This window comes from Ochlerotatus camptorhynchus, unplaced genomic scaffold, assembly GCF_037179485.1.
Source record: "Ochlerotatus camptorhynchus isolate MF236.1 unplaced genomic scaffold, CSIRO-AGI_Acam_v1.1 ptg000446l, whole genome shotgun sequence".
NCBI classification, from domain to species: Eukaryota; Metazoa; Arthropoda; class Insecta; order Diptera; family Culicidae; genus Ochlerotatus; species Ochlerotatus camptorhynchus.
The window spans coordinates 343423-356657 of record NW_027040932.1 but is presented as its reverse complement, the minus strand read 5'-3'; the positions used below and the strand labels follow the sequence as shown (position 1 = coordinate 356657).

General features: G+C 39.9%; 1 protein-coding gene across 2 annotated transcripts in view; it reads left to right on the top strand.

The window, feature by feature from the left end:
* Positions 1 to 13235, top strand: part of LOC135711946 (polyhomeotic-proximal chromatin protein-like) — a 185829-nt gene that overhangs the window by 62933 nt on the left and 109661 nt on the right. Inside the window, exon 1 of one of the 2 annotated variants that reach the window (XM_065234920.1) lies at positions 1984 to 2626. The exons of the other annotated variant lie outside the window; for it this stretch is intronic. Within the exon in view, the coding sequence (XP_065090992.1) occupies positions 2589 to 2626 (38 nt within the window). The 5' untranslated portion in view covers positions 1984 to 2588. Of the gene's footprint in view, positions 1 to 1983; positions 2627 to 13235 lie in introns of those variants that run through there. 2 annotated transcript variants of the gene reach the window in all.

The window sequence follows — 13235 nt, the reverse complement described above, 5'->3', positions numbered from 1 at the left end:
AAGCTATGAAAATGCTGCTTTTCAAGCCACAGGTACAGATGGCTTGCCAAACCAGATATTTCTTTGCGAACTTTGACAGTTTCATGTGCTTGAAAACATCTGCTACCTTTCCCCTTCCTTTTGCCGTATAAAACTCCTGTCCCGGAAGCTGCTTGTAGTCGGCTTTGACGTAGGTTTCGTCGTCCATTACCACGCAGTCAAACTTCGTCAGCATCGTCGTGTAGAGTGAATTCCAAAATCAAAATAGGAGCAACATTCTACACACACACACCTTCAAAATGAGGGGTGTTCAGGTTTTTTAAATGCAAAATTGAAAGAAATACGTCAAGTTGATATTGACCAAATTTTGACCGTATCACCCTTTATATTGCGACTATATGGTTACTTGAGTACTCAGAATGGTTCATCGGTTGCGAAGTGATGTACTTCTGAAAGTGATACACTCAACATATGGCTGAGGTGTGTAAACGTCAAACGAAAGGGAACTGATTGAGCGCGCCACAAGTGGCGGTACTACCAACTAACAATCATTTAAATTTACCGTTAAAATCGATTTCGATGAACATTTTGAGAGTGTTGTGTATGCTTGTCTGTGATCATACCTTCATCATCGCAACTTCAGGTAATATTATCGTCTCTTGAACCACTTCCACTTCCTCTCATGATTATTCAACAGATTTGACTTTCACATGTCACGTAAGTTACAGCGACGAAAATGTTCCGCTCTATTTGCTTGGAGATCAAATCGTTACGAGTAGGTTTTAGATTTGAGTTTATTTTTATTATTAATCATTGGGGCCACGAGCACGAGTTGATGCAGAAATAAAATAAAATACATAAATTAACCATTTCGGTAACCACTTTACCCACTGTGCCATTTGGCATCACCACCACCGTACCGCTTCCAAGCTGGGTCAGTGCAACTAAGAGGCAAACTGCTGCTATGCTGCATTGCTGCAATACGGAGAAACCCAACCACGCTGCACAGGAAAAAAAAAATAATGACGGAAAAATCAACTCCCGATCGCGAAATCCGCGCATTTCGGACCGTCAAACCGGACGGCGACAGACGGATGAATGGTTATCGATAAACCGAAGAGGAGGGAGAGGTTCGTTTGTGATTTGGTTTCTCTGGTTGATGTTTTTTTACTCTTTCATTAACGTGTGGATTTATGCGCATAACCATACGTTTTTGACCGTGGAGGTGGAGGCAGCGCGGCAATGTGCAGAGAGAATGGGATGGATCGAAGAGCGACTCCGAAACATGAAACATGCTCCGGTCTGGTGGGCTACCGATGTCGGTTTGTTGTAGGAGGCTGAGGAGGAAGAGGAGGTGGACCAATGGAGGAGGCGGTTGGTGGGTTGTGAAGTTGCTTTCCGTGCTTGTCGTCGTTGTCGTCGTCGGCGTGGTTGAAATGAAACGAATGGAAGAGCAAGAAGAAGCCGATGAGATGCGAAGAAGCTAATGGTTCAATGGGCTAGGAGATGGTGAAGAGGGAAAGGAATGCTATTGAATATATTTTTTATGACGGTTGGTTTTCATGGATGTGAGTATTGGTGAGACTGCGCCAGATGTCGCACTGGGTTATGTATGAGGTTGTCCTTGTCTGGATCGTGGAGCTTGAGTTGGTTGTGTGGTAAATAGGAGGGTGATCGACGTTGGAGGGAAAGAGAAGTTTGTAGTGGTTTGCTGGATGCCAATGGCGGTTATTTTAGGTATTCGAGATGGGTAAAAACAAATGTTATGAGGGGTATTTCGGTGGTGTTTGTGATTGCCAAAGCGCATGCGTATAGCTGAGGCTGTACATTTTTATATTATATGCTGCTTATATGCTCAGTGCTGTAGGGAAGTTGACCTGGGGCTGTTCGGTGGTATTGGTGATATGGAGTGAGATTGTGTGCGATTATGATATGGTCTGGGGTGGAAGGAGCGCGCAAGGCATCGAAGGTCTAAGGTAGCCCAAACGAGACAACGAGAACTTGAATTTTCAGTTCGTTTCAGCAATTCCTGTCGGTCCGCACGAAATCAGCTCTCGGGGATACGCGAAGTGCTGTTGTGAAAATTTTGGTTATTTAGTGCTAGTCTGAGAAAGAATAGATCCACCAAGTAGTTCCATTACACCCTTTCATTGGATAATTGGATACTATCCAGGTGCCCAGTCAATGAGAAGAATTATACTGTAAAGTGATTCATAAATTTTTGGTGGAATATTGATCCAACATCCTTGAAGCGAGAATGAAAAGTGCAGTTCTAGTGAAACTGTGAAGAAGCAATGGGAAATCGGTTTACCCCAAACCATCACCAGTGTTCCTATCCTCGCTGAGTAAAGCTGAAGAGAGAGAGAGAGAGAGAGAGAGCGCCCTCACACGTCGGTGAAACGGAGAAAGATTTCTAGTGAGACTTGCACCGTTCCGTGCTCGGAAGGATATTCGATAACTTTGTGCCATACCGAGCACCGTCTTCTACGGCTTTCGGGTACTGCTGATTGATTGATTTGTTTTCTTCTGAATTAATCCGGTTGTGTTTTTGTGTGTCTTTATGTGTTACCTAATTTGCCATATGAGTTTATTGTTTACCATCTTTGAAAATGGAAAGACCGAGAGGTTCTAGGTTTTACACGAAAAGGTTTGTTTAGTTTTTCAGTTATCTCGCTTTATCTTGCATTTTGTTTATTCATCCATTATCATCAGTTCACAATCATCGTTCTGCTTCGGGTCGTGGTTCGTTTCATCCTGGGACGGAGCCATGTGTCAACATGTCAGCGTTGCCAGCTGCAATATCGATCTTTTTCCGAATTATCCTCCAACATAATCAGTAAACAATAGCTTCCCAACCATTTGGCAACCCTACTCAGCTGGTATCTGAGCCATGTGTGATTGTGTGTGTGCATGTTGTTCTTATCATCGCAGTATTTTCTATTTCCCATGCATCCAATTCCTCTATCACACTGGGTTGTTGACGGTCGCATTCTGAAAGAGAGACCTGTCAAACCGGCCGTGGCTATCAGAGCAACATGAAAACGGAACGGACGACAATCTAGTCGATGTCGCGAGCAGTGCGCGTGTCATCTCTCTTGGTGCGGCATGTTGTCTGCTCACTGCCCTAGCACGGCCCACCATCTGAAATACTCTGAAATTGCTTCGTTTTTACGACCACGATGATCATGATGCATTCTTACCTTACTTATGCCACCCCATACTCCTCAACTTCCCCTCACGATCGTGTTTATAAATACCCAAGAAGCTCAGCTACTGCCTACTGCCGTCAGCCGACAACTGCACTCTGCACTTCACTCACACACGGTGTAAACCGGTTTTCCATAAATTACAATACTTGAAAACTCCGAAAAACAGAAATTAGCACACGACAGCAGCGCTGCCAAACTGCTGCTGCGCCGTTTTTATGCAATTCTCCCATCCACATTTATGTTTACTCTCCACGCTGGCAACCGGGAAACCGTCTCATTCCAATGCCGCACGTTTCGTTTCTTCCACTCCGCGCTCGCACTTCCAGCAACTGCTCGACAGAATAATAACAAAAAACACGTTCCGCTCTCACCAATCCCAGTGCAATGTCATCCGTCGCCCGAGACCAATACTACGGCGGCGTTCCATGTTTTACCGTGACTTCTTCTTTACGAACGAACGAGCAACCTACAACACAAGTGTTGCCGTCGTTCGGTCGGTCGGTGGCTGGCGGGTTTAGTTTTGACTGTTTCCTCCAGCCTTGGGGTTTGTTTTCGAGTGAGTCGTCGTCGGTGGGAAAGGTATTATTTGGATTCTCTGTCGGACCGAAAACTTGCTGCTTGGAGTTCTCTGGGCTATGGTTTGCTTCGAAATGGGATGAAACGAATGAAACTTTGTCGAGGGATTAAAGTCTGAAGGGGTCGGTTTGGGTGTTGGAAGGTGCTTTCTTGCAGTTTTGAACGGCAAAAGTTTACGGAATAATGGTTTGGATGTGACGTTCATGTTTTGGAATTGTCTGAAAGTTGGGGAATCATTTGTTCCGTTCATAAATTTCCTTATATGCGTGGCGAGGCGCGGTAGGTTTCATGTAAGCGACGGTGGGTGCCAACTACCGTGCATCTCCTTTATACTTAGAAATTAATCACCATATTCTCGTTTTCGTTCGAACCGTATTTTCCATACCAAATAGTTTTTTTTGTATGGAAAATACGATTCGAACAAAAACAAGAATATGGGCTGAATAATTTTACACGTGACGTAATTCACCTTTGACGTAAATCATGGATCGCAACTAAACATGTCACGTAAAATTTGATGTTCCGAAACCAAAATATACGCAAGTCGTCGAAAAATGCGTTTGATTTAATTAATGTTTTCGTTTCTTTCACCCGATTCTTATGTCAGTTATGTCATACGGGTAACTTGCATGTGTCGGGCATCGAAATTTACATGACTTTTTCATAGATCCCAGACTTAGTGATATCGAGGAAATCGGCACCGGCTTGTGAAAAAATTGGGACATTAATGTTACTGTGCAAAAACATTCATAAGGATGAGCATTTTTCTCCAGTCAATGGGATGGTTTTCTTAAGATTTTCTAATTCTCGTTTCACAATTTCTAGAGGATTCTTCTTCTTCGTGACTGTTGACACTTCTTATGCGAATGATTTGGCGGCTCTCAACTTAGTGTTCTTCGAAGCACTTTTATTAATTGAGAGCTTTCTATGCTAACCAATGCATGTATTTGTATATTTTGTGGTAAGCATTTCCATAGGGAAGTCTAGAAAGTAAAGAAGATACTGTGCATTTACTATGCCATCTGAGGTCCCTGTGTTCTATTTTTTTTCATGTATAGTTCACTGTATTCTAATATTATTCAACAGTTCGAGTGGGTCTTTTCTGATTACTACTGCCTTTTCTTACGTTTATCTCAATGTGGGTTTTATCGTGGTTCTAATGAGGTTAATAAGCATGGAATGGACTTGTTGACCATTATTTAATATAGTTTACTCTGTGTTTAAATTTTTACAAGAAACAGTTGGTGTTACTAAATATTTATGTCATGCTCAAAAAGTGAAGAGGGATGTAATTTTTTCTTACAAAGAAAGGTATACATACCGCTTGGAAAAACGACGACTCAGCTCGACGAGATCGAAAAATGTCTATGTGTCTAACGAAAATATTGTTGGTCATGATTCTCGGCAACCACCGAACTGAATTGGACTGGACGCAACAACCATCAAATGAAAGGTATTATGGTGCTTTAAAACGGCATTGAAATGTTTTGGAATCAGTCTACTAGTTCCGGAGATATGGCTGGTGTGTATGGGCCATTAAACTAAAGATTGAACACAACAAAATCCGGCACATTAAAAACGCTGTCATTAGCATTTTTTGAGTAATTTTTTTCAAAATTTCACTAAATCAAGCTAAGAGTGTATAGAATCACAGTTGGCACTGGTTGTCAAGATAAGTTCATTTGTTTTCATCATGGCTTCACCGGAGCAAGCAAGTCGCTATTCCATCCTGCACGCTCGAAACTAAAATCCCGATCTATCCGCTCCTGGAAGTTTCCGATCAAATTCCTGGGCAGGAATTTTATATCTCAGTTGACCGGAAGAATGTTAAACAAAAAAGAAGTTGAAATCCCCCAAGCAATCTGCAGCTGAAAAGCGAAACTTCCGTTACTTCTGGGACCATGATCCAGCAAATTTACCTAGAGGAGTGTCTACTGAAGAGACTACTGCCTTTCTGGAGCAGCATGGGTTGGATTGCTTATTCTGGGCGGACTTCGCAAGCTGGCACTACATACAGAAGAAAAAGGGTGGAACAGCAATTGACCTGATCCTGAAGGAATTCAAGCGGAACTGGAATGTGGTAGCCAAACAAGTGGGAACAGGGCTCGTGCAAAAGATAAAGGCCGTATACGAAGAAAAGTTCGAGCAATGGCCTATTGTAAAAAGGAAGACTGAAACAATGGTCTTACAATAAACATAATATCTACTTATGTATAGCTGTTACATTGAACTATGAAAAATAAAACGCATTTTAAAACCCCAACAAGATTTTCCTTTCCGGATTTTTTCGTGTTCAACCTTTAAATCCGACTTGATACGATCAGAATCCATCATGTGACACATTAAGTTACATGAGAATTCATAAACCAGTCAGTCTAATGGCAGTCATTTGAAGTAGTCAGTCCATACTGGCCATGTTCCGGCACGCCCTCTTACTATGGGCAAAATTCATCAAATGAGAATTCAATCGTAGTCATGTGGTGTGCTCAGGACCATATCCGGCCATGTTTCGGGTACTCCCAGGGAAGTGGCCAGTTTATGACTAGGCTGAAAACCTTTCATGAAATACCTTAAAGCACATGAGAATTCAAAAACTAGTTCCTGTGTCTAGGTGTGTCCTGTGGCTGCAAAGCCGGTCGTAATGGAATTATTATTTTTATAATATTTTTTCAGATTTTCTAAAAGAGTTCAGCGGCAAATACAAATTTTACGATAATCCGTGTGCTATCTTTTAGAAACTGAAATCTCTTCGAAAGATTGAAACATTTATTTTTCGCTCATTTTAGAGGTAAAAAAGAACCATGCGTGGAATATCCGTTCAATATCAGAGCTTAGACGCATCGTCAGGACTCCAAAAGTGTTGGAACTAAGACTAAGGGTGCCAGCTGTTGTTCATTTTCGTGACAAATATTGCTGATAATTAAAGGTAAAGGTTGAGAGATTTGAATTGAAGTATGCTAAGTTGAACGTTACATATGTAGGATATCTGGAATATATTGATATCAAAAATTCAGGCAAGCGTTCAATCGTTATGACAATTTTTGAAAATGAAGTTATTCTGAATCGCCCTGTAGTTGCCACTGCCTCTTAAAAGGTTAGAACTTCGATAAAACTTGCAATGTTACGTGGGTTTTGATGGATTTTACCTTAAAAGGAATCCTACCGCAACTATAAGCGGAATGGAGTCAAAGTCTGGCGGAACATTGATTCTTTTACCCCATTTTTGTTTGCATGTTTGAAGTTTCAAATATTCAATTACACTCACAGCCGTACTCTGGATTTTTGTTTAGGTGATGAATTCTCAGTTTTGCGGTCCTCTTTCCCTTTTACGATGCCCTCATCACGTTCCATACGGGAGTTATTCGGAACAGGGATGTCGAATGAGATCGACGAGATGTCTTCACCGCTACTTTTAAAATATTCGGGCGGAGGAAGGTGTTCAATATTTCAGATTTATACTGAGTCTTGACAGCAGTCCAGGGACCTTCTAAGAAGCCAAGGGTCATTCTTAAAAGTTAAGAGAACACTATTTGATTTCAGAGATCTTCGTAAAAGTTCAGAAAACTTCTTAACAGTAAAGGGAACATTGTAGAATTTCAAGGAAATTCATAGTTCTTCAAAAAACATCTAAAACTTTCGGAAACTTCACTAAGATTCATTCAACTTCGTAGAATTTCTGGAAATTTTCTAGAAGAGCAGCAAATTTTATAGAAATTTAGCTAACTTTGTAGAAGTTCAATGTACTTCATAGGACTTCAGTGAATTTTGTAGAACTTCAGTTAGTTTTGTAGAAGTTTAGAGAAGTTTGTCGAATTTCATTAAACACTGCTGAAAATTAGCGAACTTTAGAGAAATTTAGCTAATTTTGTAGAAGTTCTTTGAACTTCGTTGAAACGCAGGGATTTTTCTCAGACATCATTAGATTTTTTAAAACTTCACAAATAAACAATACCAATACCAGGTCATGTCCAGGAATGCTGTGCTGTTCTTCAGAGTTGCTATTTGACTCTTCTCTTCTCTGAAAGTGAAGGAAACAGTGAAACTCCCAGTCGCAGGATTGTTGTAAAACAAACTTGTTCACCTCAATCAACACCGGCCGGATCTAAACTGCTAATTCCATCGTACCACCAACAATCAATACGAAACTAACGATTTTAAATTGGCTCACTACTTGACTAGCCTATTGGTCCCAAGCAAACGATTAACGTACCCCATTCTAGTCGAAATTCTAGTAGTACACAATGTTTGTTTTGATTCGCTATGAAAGTTTGTCAGATAAAATGAGGGGTTCGTGGATTTTCCTATGTTTCGAGGGGTGAAGCGATTAGCTTGGGACCGAAGATAGTACCAGAGCTGAGCCAAATAGCTCAGCACGTTTCTTTGGGACCTTCTAGTCTTAGAGTTACCTCTATGGTACCACCGTCACCTTATAGATGCACGCAAAATTCGTGAATGTTTGCAACACTCGATTGTTAAAACATATTAATCACTCTGCGTTTCCACCACTGACTCTTCCTCTTCACAAAAGAAGTCTTGACATTAATGTAATGCATAGTTTTATCCATTTAGATATTTTCAAAAATAAGGAAAAAGTACTCGCTTTTCGTTTTTTGAAAATACCATTTTTTTTTGGGGTTTTTGAATAACTTTATAAAACTGAGTTCAATATACTCGTTTCAAGGGTCCACGCTAACTCTGTGTAGAACTTCGTGGAACTTCGCAGAAATCCAACAAAATTCTAAAAAGTTCATTGAATTGTAGAAGTGTTTAGTTTAGTTTAGTTTGATTGTCTTTAAAAGTTTTGTTAAAGTCAACCGAACTGCATAGCAATTCAAGAAACATCGTAAATCTTCATAGAAGTGCTGGGATTTTTTTTAATGTTTAAGGAATTTCGTAGAAGTTCAGCCAAAATTGTAGAAGCTCAGCAAACTTCGTAGAAGTTTAGGGAATTTTGCATATCCTCAGGGAGTATTGACAAAGTTCAGCAAACTAGAACTTTACGGTGTGCTATGGTAACTTAATGGTAGTTTTTAGAACTTTGTTGCGTCCAGATGTTTAAGAAAATTCGTAGAAAAGGATCAAGGTCTTTCCTGCAGTTTGGAGAAGGTGAGATCTGGGTCGAATTGTGATAGTTCTTATTTTGCTGAAACACCAATTCTGTTTTGAATTTATCCATATTTTGGTAACTTTTTTCAAGCTGACCACCAATTCATTACTTTCATTTATGAACAACTCAACAAGCCCTGAAGCTCCTATTTATGCCATATTTTTGATAGTTATTTCCAGATATTTACCTGGCCTGGCCTAGTTTTTCGAAATATATTCAAACTTTTATCAACTGTGTACATACTAGTCCATACTTTTTTCTTCAATTAGAATGCACCGATTGCCAAGTCCACGGAAGATTTCAAGTATCCGTTAATTTTTTAAACATAAATGATGCTTAATTTTGAAAGCTAGAGAAGTAATTCAAACTTTTCAACATTTATTAAATTCTAGATTTGGAATGGAATGGAATGGAGGTGTTCAGAATCATTTGAAACGTCCATGAAGCTCTTAGGAAGCGTATTTGTACTTTGATTTGTATTTGATTAAAACAGAAATATAGTTCATGAATCCTTAAATTTTATATTTTTTATTCTGCAAATGTCAATATTAATAAAATACATAAAGTGAGGTTTTAAAACATTCTACAGGACCATGATAATATTAAAATTGTAACTTGGGATGACGAATTGCAGTCCTCATTTCAAAGGGAGGCATCATCGACAGTACAACCTCCTTCTACCTGAGCAGCTAAACAGCTGTGACCGTATAGAAAGCTTCAGAGTAAATCCTGCAAAGGACAACGAACCTGAAAATTTTTCTCTTGTTTTTCCGTTCGATCTGTCCACATTCATTCCGCTTCGCCTGCCCAGCAGTTCCATCGATTTCCGAAAGCGTACAAAAGAACGAAAGAGCCATCAATCCAAATTATTGTATTTTCATACAATCATCATCATCTCCATCATCATCATCCTCATCATCAGTGAGAGCTCTACAGAAGAAGGCAAACAAAAAAAAACCAAACGAATCCCACAGCATGTGATCTTTTCACAGCTAATACAAAATTCTCCGCTCCCGGTCCTGTCAGCGTACGTACGTACGGCGAGAAAAAGGGACTTCCACCGAAAAACCCCGAAAAGGGGACTAAAAGAAGCCCAAAAACGCATTATTATTCGCCCAAACAAGCAGGGCCGCAGAGAGTACACCGCACCGAGTCCCGTCCTACGTGTATGCATATATGATTGCTTGCCTTTTGTTGTTGTAGTTGCGCTGTAGAATCCCCAGTCGAAACGGTATTGCGATCTCGTCGTAGCCAAACGGCGGTAAAAGTCATGCTCAAGCTTGAACACGGTTGCACAGTGAGAAACACTAAACCCGGCTGGCAGCAGCAGCAGCAAACGAAGCTGCATAACTTCATTTTTCTTTTTATGCTCTCTCTCTCTTTGTGTCGCTTTTCTCCCATCAACACCCCCTCCTCATCAGTACAGTGTGAACGATGCGCGCGGTGTTCAAACCGTAGCATGGCTTCGTTCGTAAACAGCAAAGGCACACAGCATCTGGTTTGCTCACCACCACCACGACGACCAACCACTCATCTCATCGATTACGTACCAACGGGAAACGGTTTCGGTTTTGCTCGGTGTGGTGATTAATCACCTGACTGTGTTCGTACCGCATCCGGGGATTCTTGGTTGTCTTGGTCTCCACTGGTTCTGGATCGGATCAGTAGTCGGTAACTATGGAGATGCATCGTTCGTGGCTGGCTGGTTGTCAAGAAGGGGAGCAACCCGCAAGATGAACGGCGGCGACCCACGACGGCGTCGACGACGGTGGATTACCAATGTAAATGAATGAAATGTATGCACAAAAGCAAATGCGCTACACTCTGACTGCAAGGGCGGGATGTGCGAGTGTATGTGGGAGGGAGGGTACGGTACACGCACCGAGTGTATCGCACAACAAATCAACTTAATAAAGGGGTGGTGCACTCGGGTGGTGGTTGAGCTGGGTAGCGTTCGACCACACTCTGGAACTCGGCGGGTCTGGGTGACATATTATACGAGTGCATGAAAAAATGTATAAATACATAGTGTTCAGGGAGCGCTGTTTGACGTCGATGGACGCCATGTTTCTTTTATTTTTACTGATTGTTGATGATTATATATGCCCCCAGTAGCGAAGGAAACTTTACAACAGTGGTTGGTCAAGGCGATTTGTTTTATGAATTGAAGACCTCCAGTTGCTCGGTTGCCTTCTCCACTACTGTCACGCTCTATATCAGGTGGTGGTAGTTGGTTTTGGGTTACTTGAGAGATCGCTCTTTGCTGTCTACCTTTTACAAGGTACTAGATCTCACCGTTTGCAATGTTTAGGGTTCAAAGGACATTTTCATTCCGTTGACTATTATTGAAGACAACATTTCAAGAAGACTGGCAACTTTTAAGCAGAAGCGTCTCGTCGCATGTGCAACCTGTTCCCAAGTAAGTTTAGTGAAGCATGACTTTGACTTGAAGAATGCTTTACAATCTCGTGAAAACTTGTAAAGTTGCTTGGGCTTTACTTCTCCTTACAATTTTCATGAGATACTTCTTAAAATGACCTGCAATTTCTAGTTGAATTCCATTGGAATTTTCCCCACAGTTTCTTTAGAATTATTCCTAGATTTCCTCTACAACTATCATCAAAACTCATTTGGCATTCTCATCATAATTCTCTAGCCAAAGCCAATGCTGATTAATAGTGTCTGAATCCTAACATTTTAACCAAGTACAGGAGCCATGATTTTGTTTTTAAATCTGAGATCTTTAAAATACGCAATATTTAAAGTAAAAATCCTAGCAAAGTTCAAGAATGTGAAAAGCTGGCCTAACCTCATAATCTTAATAATTTTGTCATGAAACAACATTGGGAGGCCCCTTAGCTCAGTCGGTAAAGGCGCAGCTACAAAGCAAGACCATGCTGGAGGTGGTTGGGTTCGATTTCCGGTGCGGTTTAGAAATTTTTCAGGTTGGAAAATTTCTCGACTTCCCTGGGCTTGTACTTGCCACACAATTATACTAGGGTAAACGCTCCTATAGTAGCGGTACGTTAGAAGCGTTAGGTTCCTATAGTTGTGTATGGAGACTCAATACACAACTATAGGAACCTAACGCTTCTAACGTACCGCAACTATAGGAGCGTTTACCCTAATGCAAAAATGGTACAGGCATCGAAAGCTCTCAATTAATAACTGTGGAAGTGCATCTTAGAACACTAAGTTGAGAGCACACAATAAGCTAATATGCCATACACAATAAGCTTGAAATGTGAAGAAGAATAAGAAGAAAAAGAAGAAGAATGAAACAACATGTCAGTTCGAGTTTCCTGACTCAATGTATCAATTTAGCCTAGTGTTCTATTTATAATTTATACGTAAATTAGATACGTTTACAAATTCTCAATAATTTTAGTATGCTTAAAATTTCAGACAAGGATAAAATTATCTTTATTTACAAATCATTATTTGACAATTTGTAGCGATAAATTCTCAAAAGGGGAGAGGGTTTTTCTCCGGTTTTCTGCGTTTTAAATAAAAAGCCGAAACTTTTTTTTTCGGTTAAATGGATTGCTGAAATCAATTATGCCAGTATTCCTTTTTTACCATATTTAGCTATTTATATGAGACCGGGAAAAATAGGTTGGGCACCCGGGAAAAACCAGGAATTAAATTCCTTAAATGCGGTTGTTAGCGAAATGCTTATATAGAGATTTTTTTTTCCGTTTAATTCCACTTGATTAATTTTAATATTTTGCTGTTTTATTTTAATGTGACTATGTTAGCTATGTATCAAAGAAGACGCATGGTAGTCTAGCGCATAGGAGTATGGAGCGAAAACCCAAAACTTGATAACTTCAAAAAATATATCTCAAAAACGTTGCACATTCCTGATTTTTTATATGTTGTATAAAAAAGCCAAGGAAAAATATAAAAACATATTGCGCCCTCTGTTTACAAACCATGAAAACCATGCAAAACAAATACAATCAATGTTTTTCAATACAAAATCAATTTATTTAATATCATCATATGTTTTCTAATAAGTATTTTTAATTACCATTAATTTGATATTTTGATCTTTGAATCAAAAGTGATTCAAAAGTTAAGAATTAATAAAAAGAAGGAATTAAAAATCGAATTTTTGGACCACCCTTACATGGAAATGGTCACCCTAATGACAAATTAAAAAAATACGGGTCTCTTACTTTGCCAAAAAGAACAAAACTACCAATTTTATGAAATTTTATTTGATCTGCTATGGAATAGCTGAATAATCATATTTTTTTGTTTTTCTGCCATAGTACTACATATTGATTGCTTATTTTATTTTGTTTCAATGTTCACTCGGCTGTCGACAGAAGCAGGCCACTCTCGATGTGTGTCACGCA